This window comes from Phalacrocorax aristotelis, chromosome Z (assembly GCF_949628215.1).
Source record: "Phalacrocorax aristotelis chromosome Z, bGulAri2.1, whole genome shotgun sequence".
Lineage (NCBI taxonomy): Eukaryota > Metazoa > Chordata > Aves > Suliformes > Phalacrocoracidae > Phalacrocorax > Phalacrocorax aristotelis.
Window position 1 is genome coordinate 16,741,295 of NC_134311.1, and position 20,847 is coordinate 16,762,141.

At 40.9% G+C, this 20,847-nt stretch overlaps 1 protein-coding gene across 2 annotated transcripts; it reads right to left on the reverse strand.

Annotated features, from left to right (window-relative positions):
• Positions 1-1,578: 1,578 nt before the first annotated feature.
• Positions 1,579-15,325, reverse strand: LOX (lysyl oxidase). 2 transcript variants are annotated; one of them, XM_075079833.1, is made up of 7 exons: positions 14,236-15,081; positions 13,636-13,744; positions 12,211-12,348; positions 9,737-9,893; positions 7,213-7,308; positions 6,963-7,078; positions 1,579-5,397 (listed from the first exon to the last, which is right to left on the reverse strand). In XM_075079833.1, the coding sequence occupies exons 1-7, from the start codon at positions 14,996-14,998 to the stop codon at positions 5,391-5,393; spliced, it is 1,386 nt and encodes a 461-aa protein (XP_074935934.1). In that variant the 5' UTR covers positions 14,999-15,081; the 3' UTR covers positions 1,579-5,390. The 2 variants fall into 2 exon arrangements, with proteins under 2 accessions (XP_074935934.1, XP_074935935.1); XM_075079834.1 differs by lacking the exon at positions 1,579-5,397 and having other exon boundaries at positions 6,959-7,078; positions 14,236-15,325.
• Between the last annotated feature and the right edge of the window lie 5,522 nt (positions 15,326-20,847).

A 20,847-nucleotide genomic window follows, 5' to 3' on the forward strand; every position in this document is an offset into this window, starting at 1 on the left:
GCCTGCAGGTTGTTGATAAAGTTCAGAACATTTTCTCCTCATTATAACAACATAATATTTCCAGTTTATACATTATTTCAACATAACTTGTATCTGTAATACTGTTTAGACAGAGACCTCTCACCAAGTCCTACGGATTTATTTTTATAGTGATACAGAAAGTTATTTCATTCTGTGATTATTAGATTTAAAGACGCTTGAGAACAATGCTTTCCAGTTCAGTACCATAATATAGAAGAAACGTTCAGTCAGGGTACATACTGTCAGGTACTACTAGACTGCTTCAGGGTGCACTATTTTTTCTCTTCAGACTTGCTGACAAAACAACCTCAGATTTTTCAGTGTCTTTTAGGAGAGTATTAGTTTAAGTGTGATTTTTTTTCTAAAGAAAGAAAGGTGTGCTGTTAATAGCACCAATCTGAAGATTTCCAACCAGGCATAAATAGTTGTCTTATGAATTTAATGGACTGAATAGATCAGGAGAAATAGGGATTGAAAGAAGACTCAGTTACAGCAATACTTTATTAACTGGAAATGTTGGACAGCTTTCTAATTGTAGACTGGTGATAGATCATTTTGCCATACTAGGCAGGTAATCTAATGTGAAAATGAGATAGTAGAATAGCAGGTAGGAGATACTTGGAAACTGGAAGATGCTTTATTTTCAATAAATTTGAATATACTTTCTGCAATATTTTCATGCATTTTTGACTGCATTTTTGTATTTGCATGAGTTCTGATCCACACCGCGTTCTGCACTTTAGGGATAGTACTTGCAGGAATTCTCAGTTCGAAGTTCTTAACTCTAATAGGTAGTAGTATAGGAATATTTTTTTAAAATAAATTATAGAAACTTCATCACAACATTTTTTATATCTGAAATAATTCTACATTTTATTAATTTTAAAAGATAACCACATTGGTTTTGTCTCCATTTACTCCAAGCCAAGAGTGCTATTAGTTGATATTTAAGTGTTTGACAACCTCTTACTGGAGTGCACATTCCAAAGTTTTTAACCATGCTATTCTGTATTAATCCCTTGGTGAAGGCGCAAGAAATGTTCCACAATTCAGCCTATTTTATCGGTTTAGCATAGAGACGGAAGAGGCAGCAGGATGTTGGTTTGTACTCTGAGAATGTAAATGACAAAGGATAAAATGTTTTTGGAGTAACCGAGTACTAAATGTGTTAGTCCATTTTCTAGAGGACGTAGACTTTCTACCATGGACTGTTCTTTCCATGAAAATAAAGTTTTGGGAGCAGGAATTCTGAAGGTTGTTTCTAAGTTCCTGTTCCTACAGAGACAGCCAATATGATAAGGGATTCTTGTATCCAGATGAACCATTACCTCATACTGTTATGCTTTCATGTGTTAAGCCTTTGTGCCGTGTGAGAGGTAATGTATCATGCCTCGCAACTTTTAATTCCTTGTTCCTAACTTGTGTCATTTTTTCTGAGACCGTGTCAGTATGACACAATCTTCCTCATTTTCATATAGATATAAAAACTTTAATTGAAGCTTTGTCATTGAGAGGTGGATCTAGCCTATGCATTAAGTATAATACTTCGACAAGTAGAACGCTTGAAACATTTTATTCAAGTCATTTTCACATAAACTTGCAACCATAATATGGGCATGTAACACAAGAATATGAAAGTGCAATGAAGAATACAAAGCTAGTGCCTGAATATTATAAATTAGAGCTCTTCAGATAAAGATGCAAAGTTGTTGACGTTAAGACTTTTGGAAGAAAAGTGAAGGAAATAATGAAAAACCTTTAAAAAAGTTGCAAAAACAAGTGGCATTTCACTGTATCTGTAGCATTTAGTTGCATAATAAAAACCTCCCAATAACATACTCCGGTTTTAATTCAAGTTAAAATCTGTCAGCACCTTTTAGGATTTGGAGAAGATGAAAATGCCTTATCGGCATAAATGTGAGACACAGGATAAACCACCTTTCAATGTCTCTATGAAATTCACCCTGCTGGTTTTGAATGAGTGCACTGCAAACAATGCACGAATGACTACAGGAAGGCACATTTGGTGTTTGCACTCATTCGACACTGCATAGTAAACTTTGGAGCAGAGAGAAAATGAGTAGACTTTTACTAACACAAAAACATCATCTATACAATATGTTGGTTCCATTGGTGACCAATCTGTCGTTTTTGTTACACTTTTCTCTAGAAATATGCAAATATCAAATGTATTTCAGGATTAAAAAAAATACATAACAAACCCCTCCTGTAGTGAGCCTGACATACAATATCTTCCTTATGAGAAATTTTTATCTAAAGATCTGAAATGTGGGAGGTAATTGCTTCACAGACATTTTTACAATTTGGCTTTTCAAAGGAAATTTGAGACTGCAAGGCAGCAAGTTGGTACTAGAATTCTCACAAAATTTAAATCTGATTTTGCTCCCACTGAGTCCAATGGCAAGATGCCTTTCAAAGATGATGGGAATAAGCCCAATATCTGGTAAAAATTATTCCAAAATATAATTTGCTGTATAAAATAAGCTTTTATCAAAACAGGTTTTATAAATGTTTTTCAACAAAAATGCACATAATCCCATAAATATATGCCAGTATGAAAACAGTAAGGTAAGGTGTCTGGGTGAAAACTGCAGGGCCAAGATACTGAAAATGCGGGTTGGCATTCCCCTATTTAGAATGACTTCTACGCTTGCTATATAAGAAACTCTTCCACTTCTACTGCATTGTAATTTAATATAAACAGGGGAAGTTAAAGTCACATTCCTTCATTTTTTTTAATCCTAAAATCCCTTGTTTTTCTAAATAGACTGTTCATGTTATCTTAGGCAATTTTTGTGCTATTTTACATCACTGTCATGTTGCTTAACACACATTTCAAAACAAATACAATATTTTGCTACGGAAAAAAAAAAGCTACATTTTTGTAGCTACAATATCCCCAATATTCAGAGTTATAGCATTCAACACCTTTCTGAACCAGGCCATTCCCACTGAAAGGACTAAGTCCAGTATTACAACTTGTTCCACCTACACAGATGCTCAAGGTCCTCTGGCTCCTTGCTGACTTCAGCGGAGTTCTGCAAGTAGTTTGGGTATAGACGTATGAGCAGGTTACTGCCTCATAAGCCAAGGGATAAACTCAATTTCTGTGGCTGCTCTGTGTCCAGTTAGTGCTCTCTTATCCCACATTCAGCATCAGGCACAATGAGGTACGAGCACGCAACCTCTTACCAGGAAGCAGCCCGTGCCCACAGCCTAGCTTCCATTACAGTAGGTTTTGTGTCCATTGCCCAAGCTGCTATCAGGACTTTCACCCCAATTTTGACCTAAGTCTATATAAAGGTGAATGCACTTGCATCCCTTAACACCTCTTAATCTTAAAAACTCTTTGGGCTGAGGCTTCAGAAGCCTAGACTTTAAACAGACCCTCACTTTAGCAGACATGTAATAAATGGCTTTCTAATAAATCTAATGTCAAAATTTTGCTTCTGTTCGCTGCCCATACTGGTGACTGATTGCTAAAATGGATTTCTTGGCAAACAAAAAGGGACCTGCAGGTGTGGTATTCATTCTGCACCCACTCCCAATGTTGGGCGGTAATCACTGGGTGGCTGGTTCTTAGATTCTTTTTAAGTATACATACTAGCTGTGCAAATTTGTAACCAAGTTATGATTAAGGTGGAAATACTTTATAATCATGAAATAAGTTTAAATATATGTAGTAAAGAACAAATTGATTCTTAAAGGGTATTACTCATAAAGGATATTATTCATAAAACTTCCAGATTAAATCCATGGGTCCTATTGTGTAAAATACTTCCAAATACTGCCTGAAGTATTCTCATCAGTGATAATAAAACCTCTCCATACTCCTCAGATTTTTCAGTTTTTAACTATACTACACATGTATTTTTTTAAGATAAGAGCTTTCCGTGTTTCATTGTGTTTTGAACTACTGATTAAACTTAACCAATACCAATCAATATTTCTAAGTCCCTTTGTTTCAAAAGTAGATCCTTCATTTTACATGATCAGAAATCTTCTGAAAAAAAACCCAGATCCCCTTGTGATATGTTATTTCACAGTTTAAAAACAAAATCACAGCTACTGTAGATTACAGCAGGGTGCACTGCAAAAGCAAAATAATTTGGGGATGGGAGGAGGAGTGGTGTACCCAGCACCAGTTAAGCAGTTCAGCAAAAACTTTAATTTGGGCTGGAAGGTTTTCCCCTTAACAATGTTGTATTTGGTTCCTGAACAGCCTAAAGTAGGACGTTAAATACACTGACTTTTGTTCTCCCTCTATATATAGTGTATTTTCAACTTAATTGTTTGAATACTGAGATATACATTTTAAAGTCAAATACAGTACTTAAGGGGGAAGCAGGCAGTAGGCTTTTTCATGGCACGAATATTTTGCTAGAGATTCTGACCTACTTCTGTTTGTGTTGCCACCTGAGTTAATTGCCTATATTATTTTGATGGTTAACCTGTTCAAGTTGGATGTTTTTCACAGATGTCTACATCAGGGACTCTTCATCATCTCCAAGAGCCCTTTTCTTGACAGGTATTTATTTTGATCCACATTAAGTTTGCAGAAGTCTTTTAAAAGCCCCACCTTGAAAAATATCTTGAACATAGAAAGGTGGATAAGTTCTTTAATTCATTTCCACAGATGAAAGGTTTCTTTCAAAACCCCATCTGTTTTTCACTTAAGAAAATGGAAAAAATTCTAATGTATTAAAAATGTAAACGTAACTTTTCTTGTAGGGGTATAATTGAGATATAGATATATATATATGTATTTCTCTGCTATATGTTAATATTCCTTGAAAACTGAACATACTTTTCTCATTCATATCCACATGTCCTAGCAAGTTTTACTTTAATGGTACTGTAGCGTTACTCTTAAGATGGTTTTCATTCTGGTATTTTCTGAGATAGCTGACGTTAGTACTTTCTATTGCATTTTATTTAATTCATTTTACAAAAATTTTTGCTACCTTTTAAAATATGTTCAACTCATTCACCAGTAATATTCCCACTGAAGTCTATTATCACCTAAACTCCAAATATTCAGGAGTTAAGAAACGCTCATGTTTTTATGAATGAGTTAGATTTTCAAAATTTAAAGTATCTGTGCATGAACCACCAGTTCCACACATTTCACTAGTAACAAAAGTAATGCCAATTTAAATGCTTAAAATCCAGTTACAGATTTGGTTGAGAAGCCGCTGAAGTGCTTCAAAATCACATAAGGTGTGTGGGTGTACGTGTGTATGTTCTGTAGTTTTGTTTCTATAGTGTTTACATCCTATTGAAGTTTATATAATGATACTTCAGTTCAAAACATTTGGCACCGTCTCATCCATTTTCCTGCATCTTTCTCAGTATCTGTCAAAAGAAAAGAAGCAATGTTATGCAGATGACAAAGAGATACAAAAAGAGTATCTGCTAAATACCCTTTGTCAGCTTGAAGGCACAGGTAACTGAACAGAAATTTTGCTTCCTCACCCTGCGTGAATATATTTACTTGATAACATTTACAGAGGCAAGGTGGGGAGACTAAACGTTAAAGGCGTAATGCATAGATTTCCCTTCCACGTGAATGTGAGCAGAAACGATGTTCCTAGAAGTACCAATTAGTCAGTCCTCTTACAGAGAAATCTTTTCAAAGCTCCTGCCACAGGTCTACCAAAAGTAATCGCTTGTGACATGCAGGGCGTCTGTTGTTCTTTTTCCTCCATTTCCTGCTAGTCTGACCACCAGGCAGCAAGGACAAATAGAGGATTTTGCTGAAGCCATTTAACTTGCCATGTTTATGACCGAAGTGTGATTATAAATACAGATCGCCACACTGGCATGAAAAACTGTTTCTCCTCTTAGCCTCACTTAACTGCTGGTTTCCTAATACAAAGTAAGGAATGAGTATTTTAAAGGCTGATTAAGCAACAGTCGCATTAATTCAGTATGTTTGTTTCACTGATGCTGTTACAGCAGACTATACTGGTCATTTATTTTACTTTTCATTTACTGTGCTGGAATTCATCTCACATGAACCTTTATACAATCTTAATACTCAGTCCTGCAACCCAAATCAAACCACTTGATGTTTTATATGAGCAACTAAAATATTATCCTGAGAACTGCTTACCTCTGTGTTACAGAAGACTGATTGTTTTTTGTGTGTGTGTTTCACAGATACTAAGCTACAGTAGATCTACCATGAGAACGTTAATTAAATCAATTTGCCTTTTCCTCAAAAAAAAAAAAAAAGGCAGCACCATTATGGCATTGTTTAAACTTTTAGAGAACTAAACCGTAAATGGAGTATGTCAGGAAGAACTGTTTCAGGGAGGATGGCTGCTGTGTCAGCAGCAGCAGCGAAGTAACATACATGCGTGGGATTTTGCAGAATGTTCTAAGAGCTCTGTCACTGCTCAACAGTTCTGCGTGGATACTATAAATGGGTACTGAATGAGCACAGAAAGGTGTTAGTGCAAGTACAAAGAAGGCGTGAGCCAGACATAGTTATCTAGCAGCCCAGACAGTAGCAGCAATTTTGAAACTGCTACATATCCTAATGCCACATTCGCAAGAGCAAAATTCTCACTTATGATTGTTTTTCAAGGCGAAATCATTTTTTAAAATCAATGCTAGTCTTACAGAAATAGTTTAGTTACTGGAGGTCAGGATTTGAAAGCTATGCTATTATCAACAGCAAAGCAACTGTTCCCATCTTTCCTGCCAAAAAAGACCTTCGAAAAGTAGCATCTGAATTTAGAATTAACACACTAGATCCTGAAACCCAAGACACAACATACTGAAGAAATTGATATCACTAGAATTAATAGTGGGAGTTATTTTTTCAATATAAAGTATATCTTTAAGCTATATAAATATGTCAACTTTAGCACTATGTATATAAAAGAGTTGCAAAAGCAAAGGAATGTACTTACGGTGAAATTGTACAGCCAGAGGCGTATGCATGGTGGCCTGTATAGCGTATATCACAGCGTACTATGTTGTTGGAGTAATCAGATTCAGGCACCAAATAGCTGGGGTTCACACTCACCTTAAGGACAGAAAGCACAGGTTGTCTACTTTGAGGTTTGAGATGATAACGTACATGCAAAAGGACATAAGCATACAATTTGCTTCTTTAAAAACCAACAAAAAACAAAACCTCCCCACTCCCAATACCCTTACCTTCAGAATGTAATTTCCAGGTTTTACATCTGTAATATCAATCCACTGGCAATCTATATCAGCATTGTAAGTGTCGTAGCAGCCAGGGCTCAGTCCCTTAAAAATGAAGTAAAATCATTAGGAATAGTAACATTCTAGACATTAGGGACACTCAGACCGAAGTTCACTTAACCATTACATTTCACTAAGAAAATTACCTCAGGAAGTGATGCTTATTTTTTCTTGTCATTTTATCTGAGTATCTGAACTAGAACACATGAGCCTAAAATATCACTCTTATAGACAGCACTGTATTGCCACTGCATAAGAAACACCTATACTATTGAAAGTTGTTCATCTGTGAGATATCTGTATTTTATCTGTACTTCATTATCACTTGTTACAATGCTCCTTTTATGAAATATTGTTGGTGCTATTACTCACTGTTCTTCAGGAAAGGTGAGAATAAACTCAAAACTGACCAAAAACTGGACCTAAATATCTGCAAATCTCAAGTAGTCCTTGAGTATAGACTTGATCACCATGTTGGAACCTGCCTCTGTCCTTAGGAATGATGCAACTTTTTTGCTATAGAGGTACTCTGCCAAAGTGCCATCTTTGAACAGTAGAGTCTAGAGCCATTTTCACATTGAGCTTTACATAGAAATGGCTCCTCTTCAGGCAAATAGTGACACAAGAACCTGAGAGAACTGAAAATGTAGCCTTTCTTCCAGATGAATCTTTCCTGAAAACTTTTTTGCTGTTAGGAACATTAGTAAGTATGTCAGTATATGAATGTATCGGTGGTTCAAATCTGGTGTCTAGCTGTGGCCGATACAGATTGCTCTAGGCAAAGCTGATCTGTTCTGGCGACACACAGAGTGTACAATACCCAAGTCCTGCAGGAATTCCCTCTTGACCCAGCTGGTGATTAGCTCAGACTCTTGCATGTATGTGCCAAGTCTGAGGCTGGAGGAAAGTTTTACAGTCCAATTACAAACCCCTGAAATATGGGCTTCCAGTGGAAACGCTGACACAGCCATGATTCTAGTGACACAAATACCCCAGCTGTAAAATATGTGTGTTGCTTAGTTAGATGTCATAGTCTACAGAAGGGGAAAAGTTCTTTATAAAACCTCTTCAAAGCCTTTATATATTGCAGATCATTCATTATATTTAAAATCTGAATGTGGACACGTCAGCCAGTGAAGCATAGCTGTCATTTCTCTGTGATAAAATAACTACCTCCTAGATTAAAAACTGCAGAATAAGGCATACAAGTTTATGCATAAGTATGGCCACACTGAGTTAAACTACAGATCCATCAAACTCAATGTCATGTCTCATGTCTCTGACAGTGGTCAGCAGCAGATGCTTGAAGAGGAAAGAACACAAGGAATAGGATATGTAACGTCATTTACCCAGGCAAATTCCTTCCACCAGGCATTTAACTGTATTTAAGACACGAGGTACTACCAGAGTTTTGTGTTTAATAGCCTCCATTACTTTGTCTGAATTTTTTTTAACCCGTGTAGATATTTTTGACCTCTGCAACTTCCTATGGCAAGGAATTTAATACTTTATTCCTGTGTCAAAAGAGCACTCTTCTCTGTTGTAAAGCTCTTGTCTGACAGTTCTTTTGGATATCCTTAAATTCTTGTACAGTAAGAAACAGTGAATATCAACAATTTTCTCTTTCCATCCAGGACCACTCAAGATTTGGTATTATTTCTGGTTTTCCAAATGGAATAGTCTATGAAATCTTTTAGTGTGGTAGCCATACTAAACTACTGATCATCCTTGTTCTCCTGGGGTTGGTTGGGCTGGGTTTTAAGCTTTTCTGTAGCAGTTTTGAGAGGTGGTGACCAGAATTCCATGCAATCTTCAAGATAGAAGTCTATCATGGATTTGTATAATATCATAATTAATCATAATTCCATTTTTTATCTATTCTCTTAATAAGCCCTAACACCTTGCTTTACATTTTTATATGGCCCATCATAATGTTCACATGGCTGCCGTTCTCTGTAACAGCCTTCTATACATGCATAAAACTATGCTATAAGTTTTCTGTGTTGGACTGTGAGCCAGTAGCTCTAGGTATTAAAGGCATTCAGCACTTTGCAGCCTCACGCTCTGCAAGGGAGAAAATACTAGCTATGAGCTCTGGGACCAGCCAAGGACATCACCGAGAAGTCTGTGGAGGATGAACACTGGAAACGACTTATTTACTGACTCTGTCTTGAGTTCCCTTTAGCTTGCTTGACCAGTCCTATAACCGCAAGAACTTGTGGTGTGTTTTAATATAGTTCAGTTACCAGTGATGCTAGGCTAATGAGTGTCCCTGCATTTTAATGAGACACCCACATTCAGCAGCACCTGGGTAAAATTATCAGTCTCCAAGTTGCTATCCTGGCCTCTGTGATGGAGAATTTCAGAGATAGGGCATCAGATAATTGAGGGCATCAGATGATTGGTAGAAAAAATATCCAAATATAAGTTAGAGGGGGGAAAGAAACTTGGTTGTCTCCGAACCAACTCTTACCTGCGTATGTGCTGTACATGCGTACCGCCTATAATATCCATAATCACAGGATGTATCTTCAAGACAGAAGCTTGCTTTGTGTCCTTCAGCAACTTTTCTGTGAGAGCTTGCGTCCAACAAGTCATAGTGGCTGAATTCATCCATGCTGTGATAATGTCTGTTAAACCAGATACATTATTAAAGATGGATCAGACCTTATCAGTAACATTTTAACATATTCCTATTTGATCTACCTTTTGTTAGATCTGGCCAAATTTTATTTTTTACACAGAACCTGTGTGTTAGTGTACTTTCCTATTTCTGGCTATTCAATTAAGTTTTATTTTCATTATTCTAATTTTCAATTACTATAAAAAAGTCATCTTCAATATATAAATAATAGACTTTAATACTCCATATTACTCTATAGCAGTACTGTTTTTCCCAAATTTCCTGTTTCATCTCTTTCCCAATAACAATAGCAAGTATTAAGTAATTCATATTTGAATTGTACATCTTAAAACTGCCTTTAACTAGAGTTCCTCTAGGAATGATTACCTTACATACTATAAATTCCAGGGAAGTTTGCTACTTGCTAGCAAAAGCCCAATTTACCTTCACATTTCCATGGCCCTCAATCAATGTAACGCATTCATAACACTAGTAAAAACAAAATCTGCTTGAAGAAACCAGCTTCTGTGTACCCGCAATGCAGATCTCATCTGGTGTGAACAATTTTTGTAGTCTATACTTTATGTAGTCTCTATTTCAAAAGTGTTTATGCTTTTGATCTGGGCACAGTGATGCATTTTTCTTGCTTTCACACAACGTGAGTTCTAGCTGGTACTGTGGACTTGAATACCTATTATTACTGTAACTTCACTTTTTCCAAACATGTGGAACTCTAAACTTGTATTGACTACCTGCAGTTTGTCTGTGCAGCCTTTGGTTGCTATTACTTATGAATGATTTCAGCTTGAGAGGTAGGTGAAAAAGATATCATTAAACAGAATTCAAACGTATTGTTAAAACAAAGAGGAGCATACAAGTCTCACAAGCATTCATGTCAAGAACACTAAAACCAGTCCACAGATGATGATGACTAACACTGAAGTCTGATGGCTAGCCAAACTAATTGGCATTTATAGTTAATTTCGAAATGAGCTTGTTTTACTGTCATGGAAATGATCACGAGAAACGCTTTTTTTTTTTAGGCAATGTATTTTCTGTCCAAGAACTGAATCAGTATCAGAGACACTTTGTATCTGGATAGTGATAGCTGAGCTATCTGGCAGAGGACAAAACTGCTTTTCTACACATGGAAAATTTCAATTGCTCTCTATCCATTTTGTCCATTTATCAACTTTGTAAGCAGCAAGGCTGGAGTTTTTTTCTTGTTAATGGTAGTTTTTTTCAGGGGTGGGGGTTAACCAAAGCATTTATGGAGGCTTTTTTTTGTTTGATTTAGTTTTAGCTTTTTGATCCTTAAAAGATTTATAAACTAGTAGTATCAGTCTTTTTTTTTTAAAGAATTTGTTCTAATTATACTGACTTTTCATTTAAAGCTTAAAGCCTCTGAAGCTAGAGAGAAATATTCCATTGACCCCACAGATCTTTAGATCAAACCCAGATTATATATTATTTTTTAATAGAATAATATTAAGTTATCATTTATGTACTCGTAACAGCAGAATTGTATTTTAGGTAAGGTAAAAGTAAGGTAATCTCTATTATTTTGCAGTTGGTCCTGCTATGAAATAGCAAAAATTTGAACTAACCTGCAAACTGTTGCATGTGAATTTTCTGAAAAGGTACAAGGTTGCAGTGTTACCTGCTCCCAAAATGTCAAAAATGTTCTACTACATTTGCCTTGCCATTTCCAGGGGTTTTGCTATTTCTAGAGCAATACTGCTATGTGAAAGTATTGTGATACATTAAGGATACTGATAATGGGATCAGTCAACTCAGTATCTTCTCTTTTCCATACCAAGCAGACCATTCCCTCTCAAGAACTAAACCATGAAATCCAGGTTAAGAAGCGTGGGTCAATGTTTACAATGATGTATTGTAGGGAACATGCTAGTAAATGTAAATTTTAGGGTTTCCACGCTTTTTTTAACATGATTGGGACTTTCATTTCCTGCTTCCACTTAAATGTAACTGGACTATAACCTAAGTAAAATATACTTACAGGGAGAAGGTGACACTGTCAAAACTGATTTGAGACTTGTATTTATAATGAATTTAGACATGTCAGAGTTTTATACTTACAGATAAGCTTCATATCAATTTTGGTTTCATGTGGCTATGTAAAGAGTAATTACCACTATCATAAAATGAACCAAGACTGTAAAAGGCTAAAGTTTCCCCATGGCTTTCCTGCTCCTGCTCCCCACTTCACTGCAGTTTTAGAAAACCTTGTAAGTCACCTTGTAAGTGATAATTTGTTAGTGAAAAAGATAATTAGAAGGTACCATACTGAGCACTTCACTCACTGGTGACAGCTGTGCCACTCCCATGAATAGCGGGGTCTGCTTGGCAGAAAATCTGACGTGCCTTGATTTTTCACTCTTTGGGGGAATCTCAGGAGCACCCGATTGTCATAGTCTCTAACATCGGCTCGATAAGCTGAACTGTAATAGTGCAAAAAAGTGCCGTAAGTATATGCAAGAAACACTTTTTAAAAACTTTTATATTGTCTCAGAAGCAACTGATAGCATAGATCTTTTCAGATCCCTTAAAGCTAATGCATTGGAGACGCACAGGATTTCCACATGGTGTGCTCAGAAGTGCCTGGTGTCAGACCAAGACCCAAGTAATATTCAGATCTGCTTCTAATAATATAGGCAGGAATTTGACCACTGACTCTCTGCCTCCATCTCAGAAGCATATCACCACTTAGCTGTAAAATTACTCTGGTATCAAAAATATGATTTCATTAGTTGCTGTTAACCAAAATAACTCACTGTGTATGTAAGATCACATAACAAGATGTTTGTTTCTGTTGTAGTAAAAATGGATAAATGTATGCCTCAGGCTGTATTTTCCTATTTCTCATAGCTATTATATACAGTCTTAAATACTGGAATATCTTAATCAATTGATAGTCAGCAAGAACTTTCCAAATAGTCTTCACTGTAAAGTTAACATAAAAAATACTGCTTCTTATGCCATGTTTTCTTTTTCCAGCAAGTGAAGAAAGAGCATGACCGTGGAACAGCCTGACATCATTTAACGTTGCTGGTAAATAAATAAATCTGTTTTGCATGATAAGGTATCAACAAGTTAAAAATGGTTAAAAACAGTCACGTTCATTTCTTTCCAAACAAAACAGGAAAAGTCCCTCTTTGCCAACTGGACAGGACCTAACTTCATAGCAAAGCTGTTATTTCAACCCATTAAAAGACTCTGAAACACTTTTCAGGGAGGTTTTAGTCTTAAGAGACATTATAAGGCATAGGCCCAGAAACAATTAGCATGTTATAATTTTAATAGTAACTTATGCTGGTTGAGAATGTTTTGGGGTTTTTTTTAAATGGAGTAGAATATGATCTCGTCGGATTAGAGGAGGGAGATGAAAATCACCAGATTCTAGTGGGGTTTTTTAGGCGCCTCCATTTTGCAAAATTCGGATATGTTCAAACAAGCCTGATAAATAGAAACGTGCAATATAACTTTTCACAAAATGTAGGTTCTTGAAAGCGTCTGTAGTTTGTCTCTCTAATATGGCGGCATTGTTTTCTTTTGTGCACACCCCACCATCTGCCACAGGCTTAGAAAAGGTTACAAAGCGGGCTGTGCGTCCCGGGGCTGTCCAGCCTCACTGTTCTGCCCGCCTCGCCGTGCCCTCGGGGACTCCGCCGTGGGCGCAGGAGCACGAGAACTCGCCGTCAACGGGCAAAAGCCGCGGCGATGCCTACCTTGCCAGGCAGTTCTCCTCGGCGGCACATCTCAAGTTGTACATGGACATCCTCTGGACGTATGTGGATGCCTGGATGTAATAGGGATCCGGGACTAAGTCAGGGAGACCTGCAGTTCATCAAACCAACCACATAACAGCAAGATCAACCCAGGACACGTCTGCAAGTACTTGGCTTCCACCCCGATCGTTAGGAGCCGTCGTTTTGCTACGGAACCCTGCCCCCCCGTCAAGCTCGCACTCCCTTTTGCTCAGGCCCTTCGGCTTTTCCCAACGACCGCACCACAAGCACGACGCCCGGACCCCCGTGGTGGGCTTCCCTCGGCGGCCGCCGCAGCTCGCCCCCCACCACTACCCACCCCCCGCCTCGAGCCGCGGGCTCTGCCGCCCACCAGGCTCCCCGCGGGCCGGCAGCCGTGCAAACTCCGGCCGGCCAGGTTTTGCCCCGAGCGACGGGCAGGCAGAGCCGGCGACCCCCGCACCCCGTCCCGGCGTACCCGGCAGGGAGCGGGGCGGCGCGGCGGGGCTGGGACGGGCCGGGGCCGGCGGGAGGGGACGGGACGGGACGGGAGGGAGCAGGGCGGGAAAGGAGGGCTCTTACCATACTGGAAGTAGCCGGTGCCATAGCCGGGTCTGTACCTGCTGCCCTGGCGGGGCCTCTCGTAGGTGTCGTAGTAGTTGTAATAGGGGTTATCGTCCGTGTACTTGTAGGGGTTGTAGGGGTCGTCTCCTACCATGACATCCTCCCGCCCAGGCCTGAAGCTGCTGAGGGGCGGCAGGCCGCCGGCCCCGGTGCTGCTCCCGTTGCCTTCGGTCCCGGTGCCGCCGGCGGGGCTGGTGGGGGCGCTCGGTCGCGACGCCCCCGAGGAGGGGGCCCGGGCCGCCCCGGCGGCCGCGGGGGTGGCGGCGCCCTGGCTCCGCTGCCCGGCGGCGGAGCGACCCCCGGAGGGAGCCTGGTAGCCGGCCTGGAACCAGTGCCGTGCGCCGGAGTCCCGCCGGCTGCCGGCGGCGTGCTGGGGCTGCGGGGCGACGGGCCGGGACTGCGCGGTGGCGGCGGCGGCGGCGGCGGCGGGTCGGGCGGCCGCTCCCCGCGGCAGCGTGCCGTTGTTCCGCAGCAGCAGGATGGGGCTGCCCGCCGCCTCCGCCGCCTGCCTGCGCCGGGGGGGCTGGTACTGGGAGCCGAGGCTGAGCAGGCTGTACACCTGCCCGTTGTTCTCCCACTGGATCCGCTGCCTCCAGGCGGCGGGGGGCGGCGGGGGGTCGCGGCGCGGCGGCGGCTGCTGGCAGCCGGCGGGCCACAGGCAGCTCCAGTAGATACACGCGTGGAGCTGGGCGAGCAGGAGCCCCGGCGGCGCGAAGTGCATCTTCTCGTCTTTCCTGTGTGCCGGCGGGGAGAGAAACGGGCGAAACCGGAGGGGGCAAGCGGAGACCGAGGGGCGCCTTCCTGCCCGGGACGGGACGGGGCGGGGTGGGGGTGGGGGGGGCGTGTGGAGAGGCCGAGGGGTGCGGGCTGCGCCTCTGGAAGGGTCTAGGCGGGCAGCGGGGTCTCAGGCGCGGCGGCACCCGGGCGGTGCCATCGAGCAGGTCGGGCCGTCGGGAAGGAAACCCGGCCCGGGGAGGTGGCGGGAGCGGCTTTTCTTCTTCCCGGTATTTATAGGCGAGGGGGATGCGAATGGGAGCCGGAGCAAACAATCAGCCTCTCATCGTCCTCCGGCCCGCGCTGGTGTCTGGAGCGAGGGAAGGAGGAGGAGGAGGAGGAGAGACCAGAGACTTTAAACTTGCTGGCACGCTCGCAAAGTTACACAAGCCCCGCTGGCTGGGCTGGCTGCGCCCCCGCCATTTGTTCACGTAATGCGGCTGGAAACGTGCGGCCCTGACAGTTCCCCCACGGCCGCCCCCCGCCCGCCGCCCGCCCCGAGCGGGGGGGGACGGGGCGGCGAGGGACGGCGCGGCGGGCGGCGGCGGGAGCTCCCCATCCTCCCTCCCTCCCGCCATCCCTCCCGCCATCCCTCCATCCCTCCATCCATCCCGCCCGCCTCCCCCCGCGCCCCGACCCGCGCCGAGCTGAGCCGAGCCTGCGGCGGGCGGGCGGGCGCGCTCAGACACACGTAGGCTGCCAGAGTATGCCGTGGGGCAGCGCCAAAGTATGCAAAGGAAAAATGCTATTAGCTCATCAGCGCTGGAGAGACTAGAAACGGGGTGGCGGGGAGGGGGAAGGGGCCGCTAGCAAGAGAGGAAACATGTTTCTGGAAAATGTGCTGGCCGGCCCCTCTCCCGTTCTGGAGCAGATGCTGGGGTCCTTCGTCTCAGCGCTGAGTAGCAGTCGGATCCCCTCAATGACCTCTTAATTAGGAGAAAAACCTCCATCAAATAAAGTCTTGGCCATTGACTTTTGGGTTATCTGCGTATGAGTCACACGAGAAATATACTGGCGGTGCTCCGCCCGGAGTAAGTTTTCATTGAAAAGTGAAATTTCACGTGGGAGAGGCTTAGCCCCATCACCAGAACTAATAAACCTGGCTCAGGCAGCAGCTCCCCAAAACCGTGCTGGAGAAGAGGAGCAGGCTGTGACCTGAAAGCCTCTGCCTCCCTTCCTGCTTTTATAAGAGTTCATCAACACTGTGTTTTGATAAGTCCAATCACCCAGTGAGGCAAACGAATTAAGGTCCACGGATTTCAGCCAAAACTCCTTTTGGGTGTATTTTTCCAAAAGCTGTTTGTGTATGAATCCTTGCAAAGGAATGGAGGAGCATACACAAAAGTTCTCCTTTACCAAAAGTTTGGTGGTGAGGGTATTCCTGTCAAAGATGATCAGCCCAGGGCAGAAGATTTTACCGTACTGGGCTAGATGCAAGGCACCTTTCCACCACTGCCGGCTTCCTCAGGCCAGGCTAACAGTCTACATACTACTCACTGGGCAGATATTTGCCACTGCATTTTGATGTTCTTGATTCTCCTTGTCGTTTTTTGTATCGTAGTTTATTTTAATTGCATATTCAAACAGTTCACGCTTAATAATCAAAATCCTGCAAAATGTGGTCCTGTGTTGTAGCTGTGGTAGACTGTCAATGCTGATTTACACTGCTATCGAATTAGTAGTCATCATCGTCGTAGTAGTAGTAGTAGTAGTAGTAGTAGTAGTAGTAGTTAGCTTTACAGTAGCTCTTTATAGCCCATGAAGTGAGTGGTGCCACCCTGGGCATTCAAGTTACCCCTGTGGACAGGTGGGTCAGAGGCTGTGACCAGCGCCCGGTATGGGCTGCTCACCAAGACAGGCTTGCTTGATCTCCCGAGACCTGTGCTGCAGACAAGTGTGCAGCCTAGTGGACTTACTTAAGCACTGTTCACTTCCCTGCAGTCGCCCAAACTACATGGAGGGTTAAATTCACTGGGAAATCAGCAGTTAACTGAAAAAGTTCCCATTCTGGAGAACACCGAGGAGCATGGGACAGGTATGCATCAAAAAGAGCAAAGTCTTCTTACCTGGGAATACCCCCAACATCAAAGTGGCTGTTTGTTATCACTGCTAGCCAGCACAAGGCTGGTGGGGAGCATTTGCTAGATGGGGCCCCCAACCAGCACCAGTAACTGGTGTCTTTCCACAACTAGGTTGTGTCTGAGGCTCCAGTAGGCACTAGTCTAGGCAGCCTGCTACAGAGGTGGTTGGGTTTGGGTTCTCTTATTCATCGTATTTGCAGACTGCTCATCCCCTCTGATCTTTCTTATTGTGGCTTTTGAAAATGTTATTCTCCACTTAAGAGTTTGCCTGGAACAATCAGTGACTAAGACTAAGTAAAATGGAAAGGTTGAAGATAGGGAAAATACAACACTGAAGGAATGAAGTTTCTGTCTTTCTAATCTTCCTTTAAATCTTATTAGTGTTACAAACAGCAGGTTGTTGCCCAATGTGTGTTATTAGACAACGTTTCCACACAGTGGGATTCTAGCCATTTTTTTTGCCTGATTAAGTAATTATTTTTCATGAAACTGGAGAAAGCATAGTTGAGGCTAGTCCTGCCCATGTATCAGCCATTCACATTGTCTGCCATTTTTTCCATAGCATGAGTTTTATTTGTTAATAAATGTAGGTTTCATAAAGCATGAAAAGCACTTATCAGCGTCCCTAGACAATCATGTCCTTCACTTATCATTAGGTGCCTATGTCATTCAACTACTCTCCTCTCCTCACAGGTTGCCTAATTATACATGGCTTTTATACCTTGGGTGTGTCTACACCATCAAAAAGCCCACCAGTATCTGAGACCGGAGGTATGGAGGTGGAAATCTCTGCAATACCTTAAATGTCTTGTAAGCAAGCCAGGTACTCTGATCACCTTAAAAATGCCCTAGAAACTGTTGAATACTCTGGTATTAAGTTTTCTCATGAGGTTCATACAGCTTCTTTGTGAACCTGGGTTCTGATACTAGATCACAGTTAATTTAGTTACTTAAGCATTTGCCTACCTCTTTCCTTTTTGGCTAGAATGACTGATATGCCTGGGTACTTGTTGCACTGGGGATTTTGACTTCTGCCACCTACAGCAATAAATACAGCCTATATCAACTGAGAAATTAAATTTTGCCTACCAGAAAACGACACTAATCGAAGCAGGGATTAGTAAGTAATCACAATAATTTTGCAAAGCCTGAGATCTGGAGGTATTTTACATTTAATTGGTAGGTTGTTGCAGTCCTAATTCAAGTGTTACAAATGGAAAAATGTCTTAAATGGCATGTGTATCATTTGGAGTCCTCCTTATGTCTACACCACTGTTAAGCAGCAGTTGTGAATCTCAAAAACAGAAAAAGATTAACCTGTTCTTCAAAAAAACAACAAAACCTGAAACAGAACCAAAGCTATTTGAATTTGGCATGTCTTAGTACATGTCCTTAGAGAAGTATTTTAGGATTCTCTACGCTTACAGTTTAGTGTTAAAAAGTGTGATAGTGCAAAAAAGGGGAAGTTACTTTAAATGACAGACAGTTTACACCAATCCCATTATTTGTTACTTTTAGTGTTATTTTTAAAAAATCATAAATTCTGTTGTTATAGGATGGCTAATTTGTGTTCCTGTTTAGTGTTAAATTGGGATGCTTAGCTACAGTCACATAGGTGAAGCAAGAAATATAAATAACTTTACAAAATCCTAACATGAAACTAGACAAACTTGATATTTGTTAAGTATATTTCTTTGAAGCTGGTGTTTATTTGTCTGAGATCCAAGGGTTGGTTATTGAGGAGTCACTAGGAGAAACAGCTTGAAGAGTTGGTTTCAGCTTTCTGTGTCTGAGAAGAATTTACTTTACTCATCTGAGTTACGCTTGGGTAGACAAAGAACTTACTCTGATTTTTCTGTTCGCATGAACACTGAGTTGCAATTAGATTATTCAAATTTATCTTGTTTGGAGATCTAACTTATATTTTTTATAAGTTATCATTTTTTGCATTCAGATATTCAAAACTGGTAATTTTGTTGCATGCTAGAACACTGTGGATTTTTCTGAAACATATTTTACAGTAGGTCCAGGTAGCTTTATTTATAAACTTACTTGTCAGTGCATTGGATTAAAAGGTTCCTAGTTATTCTAAATTCCCCTTAATAGCTGGGATTAAGATGTTAAGATGTTCTTTACAATACATGAACTTCCCTAGAAACAAAGAACACTGAGTATTTTCAGATTCAGGTCTGTAATGAGGTGTTTTTTTTTAACAAGCCAACTTAATTAGAGACCAGGGTTATAGACTTTTTCTGACATCAGTAGTCTTTGGAGCAGACTGTAAGAATTTATTTTCACAAAAGTTTATATTCTAGTTAAATTTAGCTACCCTTTGTAGGTCTGATATTGAAGTCTCTAATCAGGCAGCTTCCTACAACCATAAGCAAAGTGCAAAAGTAAACTTTCATGCTTCTTTCAGCCCTTAATTTATAACAGAACACAGGTTTTTCTTGCTTCAATGAGCTTGTCCATTTGTTGAAGAAAGAAAGTGGTTAAAATCTTATTAGTAGGTAATCTCCTCAATTCAAAATTATCAACCAAAATGCCACCTCGCCCCTATCTAACATTTTGGGTTTACCTATTTGCATTACGAAACAAGTTTGTAGTTACTTTGTTTTATACACTGTGGGTAAAGCTACTGAATTGCACATAACTACCCCCAGTGAAGGAAATTAAGCACACTTGTCTATCTCTGCAGGATCTGGAAGCATTATCAAGAAAAGCAGCTACAGGACCTGAGATAGCTGTTCTTTTCTTGTGTGAGGCCTGGAGATAAATGCTTTCTCATGTCAGTGGATTTTGGATTTTTGAGGTTTTAATAGCAGTATTTTTTAAGTTTAGAGTGTTGATGTGTTGGTAAAGCTGAATATGAATGGTTTCACAGCATGCAGTTACATGGTTTCTTTACTTGAACCTAGATTTTAAAAGAGCATAGTGAAAATTAAAGAAAAAGCCTCTCCCTTCTTGAATTTCTAGTGTGCATCATCTCTGAAGACTGTTTTGTAACTTTTCTGTTTGTTTTCTGTTGGTCTCCCAAAGGTTTCTATAACAAATGAGATTTCTAAAAAGTGAGATAAATACAAAAATAGGCAGCTACTGAAAATTCAATCAGAGATTTGAAAATCCACCAAAGTTATTTCTTTTCTTACATGTCAGCATCTGTAATGAGATCTTCCTCAACTATTGACTTTGAATTATTCATTGCAATGGTATGCAAAACTTACCATCGGTGGTATAATCAGGTGTGTTTGTTTTGATTTCAGTAAGTTGTCTGATGACATGTACAAAGGACTAGAAACCCAAGACACTAAAAGTAAAGAGCCCACTACCTGTGCATTAATGCCTGTGATAGGTAGCAGTTAGTTTCATTTAGCAAGGTTAATAAATTTAAAATTTGATTTGCACAGTGCATGTGTAAACAGCACTTTTTTGTTTCAGTGGTTCAATCCTGAATTTTCTTTATAAGCAGAGGATGTAATCAAGAATCGCCTACCATCTCATACAAAACTACCTAATATTATTGAAGTTCTCAAATATTGATAAGAGGTTATCAAGATAAACTTGAGAAACCTAAGTAAATTCAGTAAAAGCAAATGTTTGGCCAAACAGTTTTATACACAGGCATGCCTTTGTTGTGGCAGGCCTCCAAAATGAGTCTTCCCTTCTGTGTGTATTGCACAAAAGCAAAAAAACCCAGCTAGTAAGTCCAAGCTAA

What these genes read in the sequence shown, in the direction of transcription:
- LOX (XM_075079833.1), bottom strand. Translation starts at nt 14,998, where the DNA reads ATGCACTTCGCGCCGCCGGGGCTCCTGCTCGCCCAGCTCCACGCGTGT. An exon ending in GAGTGGCACAGCTGTCACCA is followed by an intron (nt 9,894 to 12,210) that starts GTGAGTGAAGTG and finishes CTGGTTTAACAG; the next exon opens with ACATTATCACAGCATGGATG. An exon ending in CATGTACAGCACATACGCAG is followed by an intron (nt 7,309 to 9,736) that starts GTAAGAGTTGGT and finishes TTCATTTTTAAG; the next exon opens with GGACTGAGCCCTGGCTGCTA.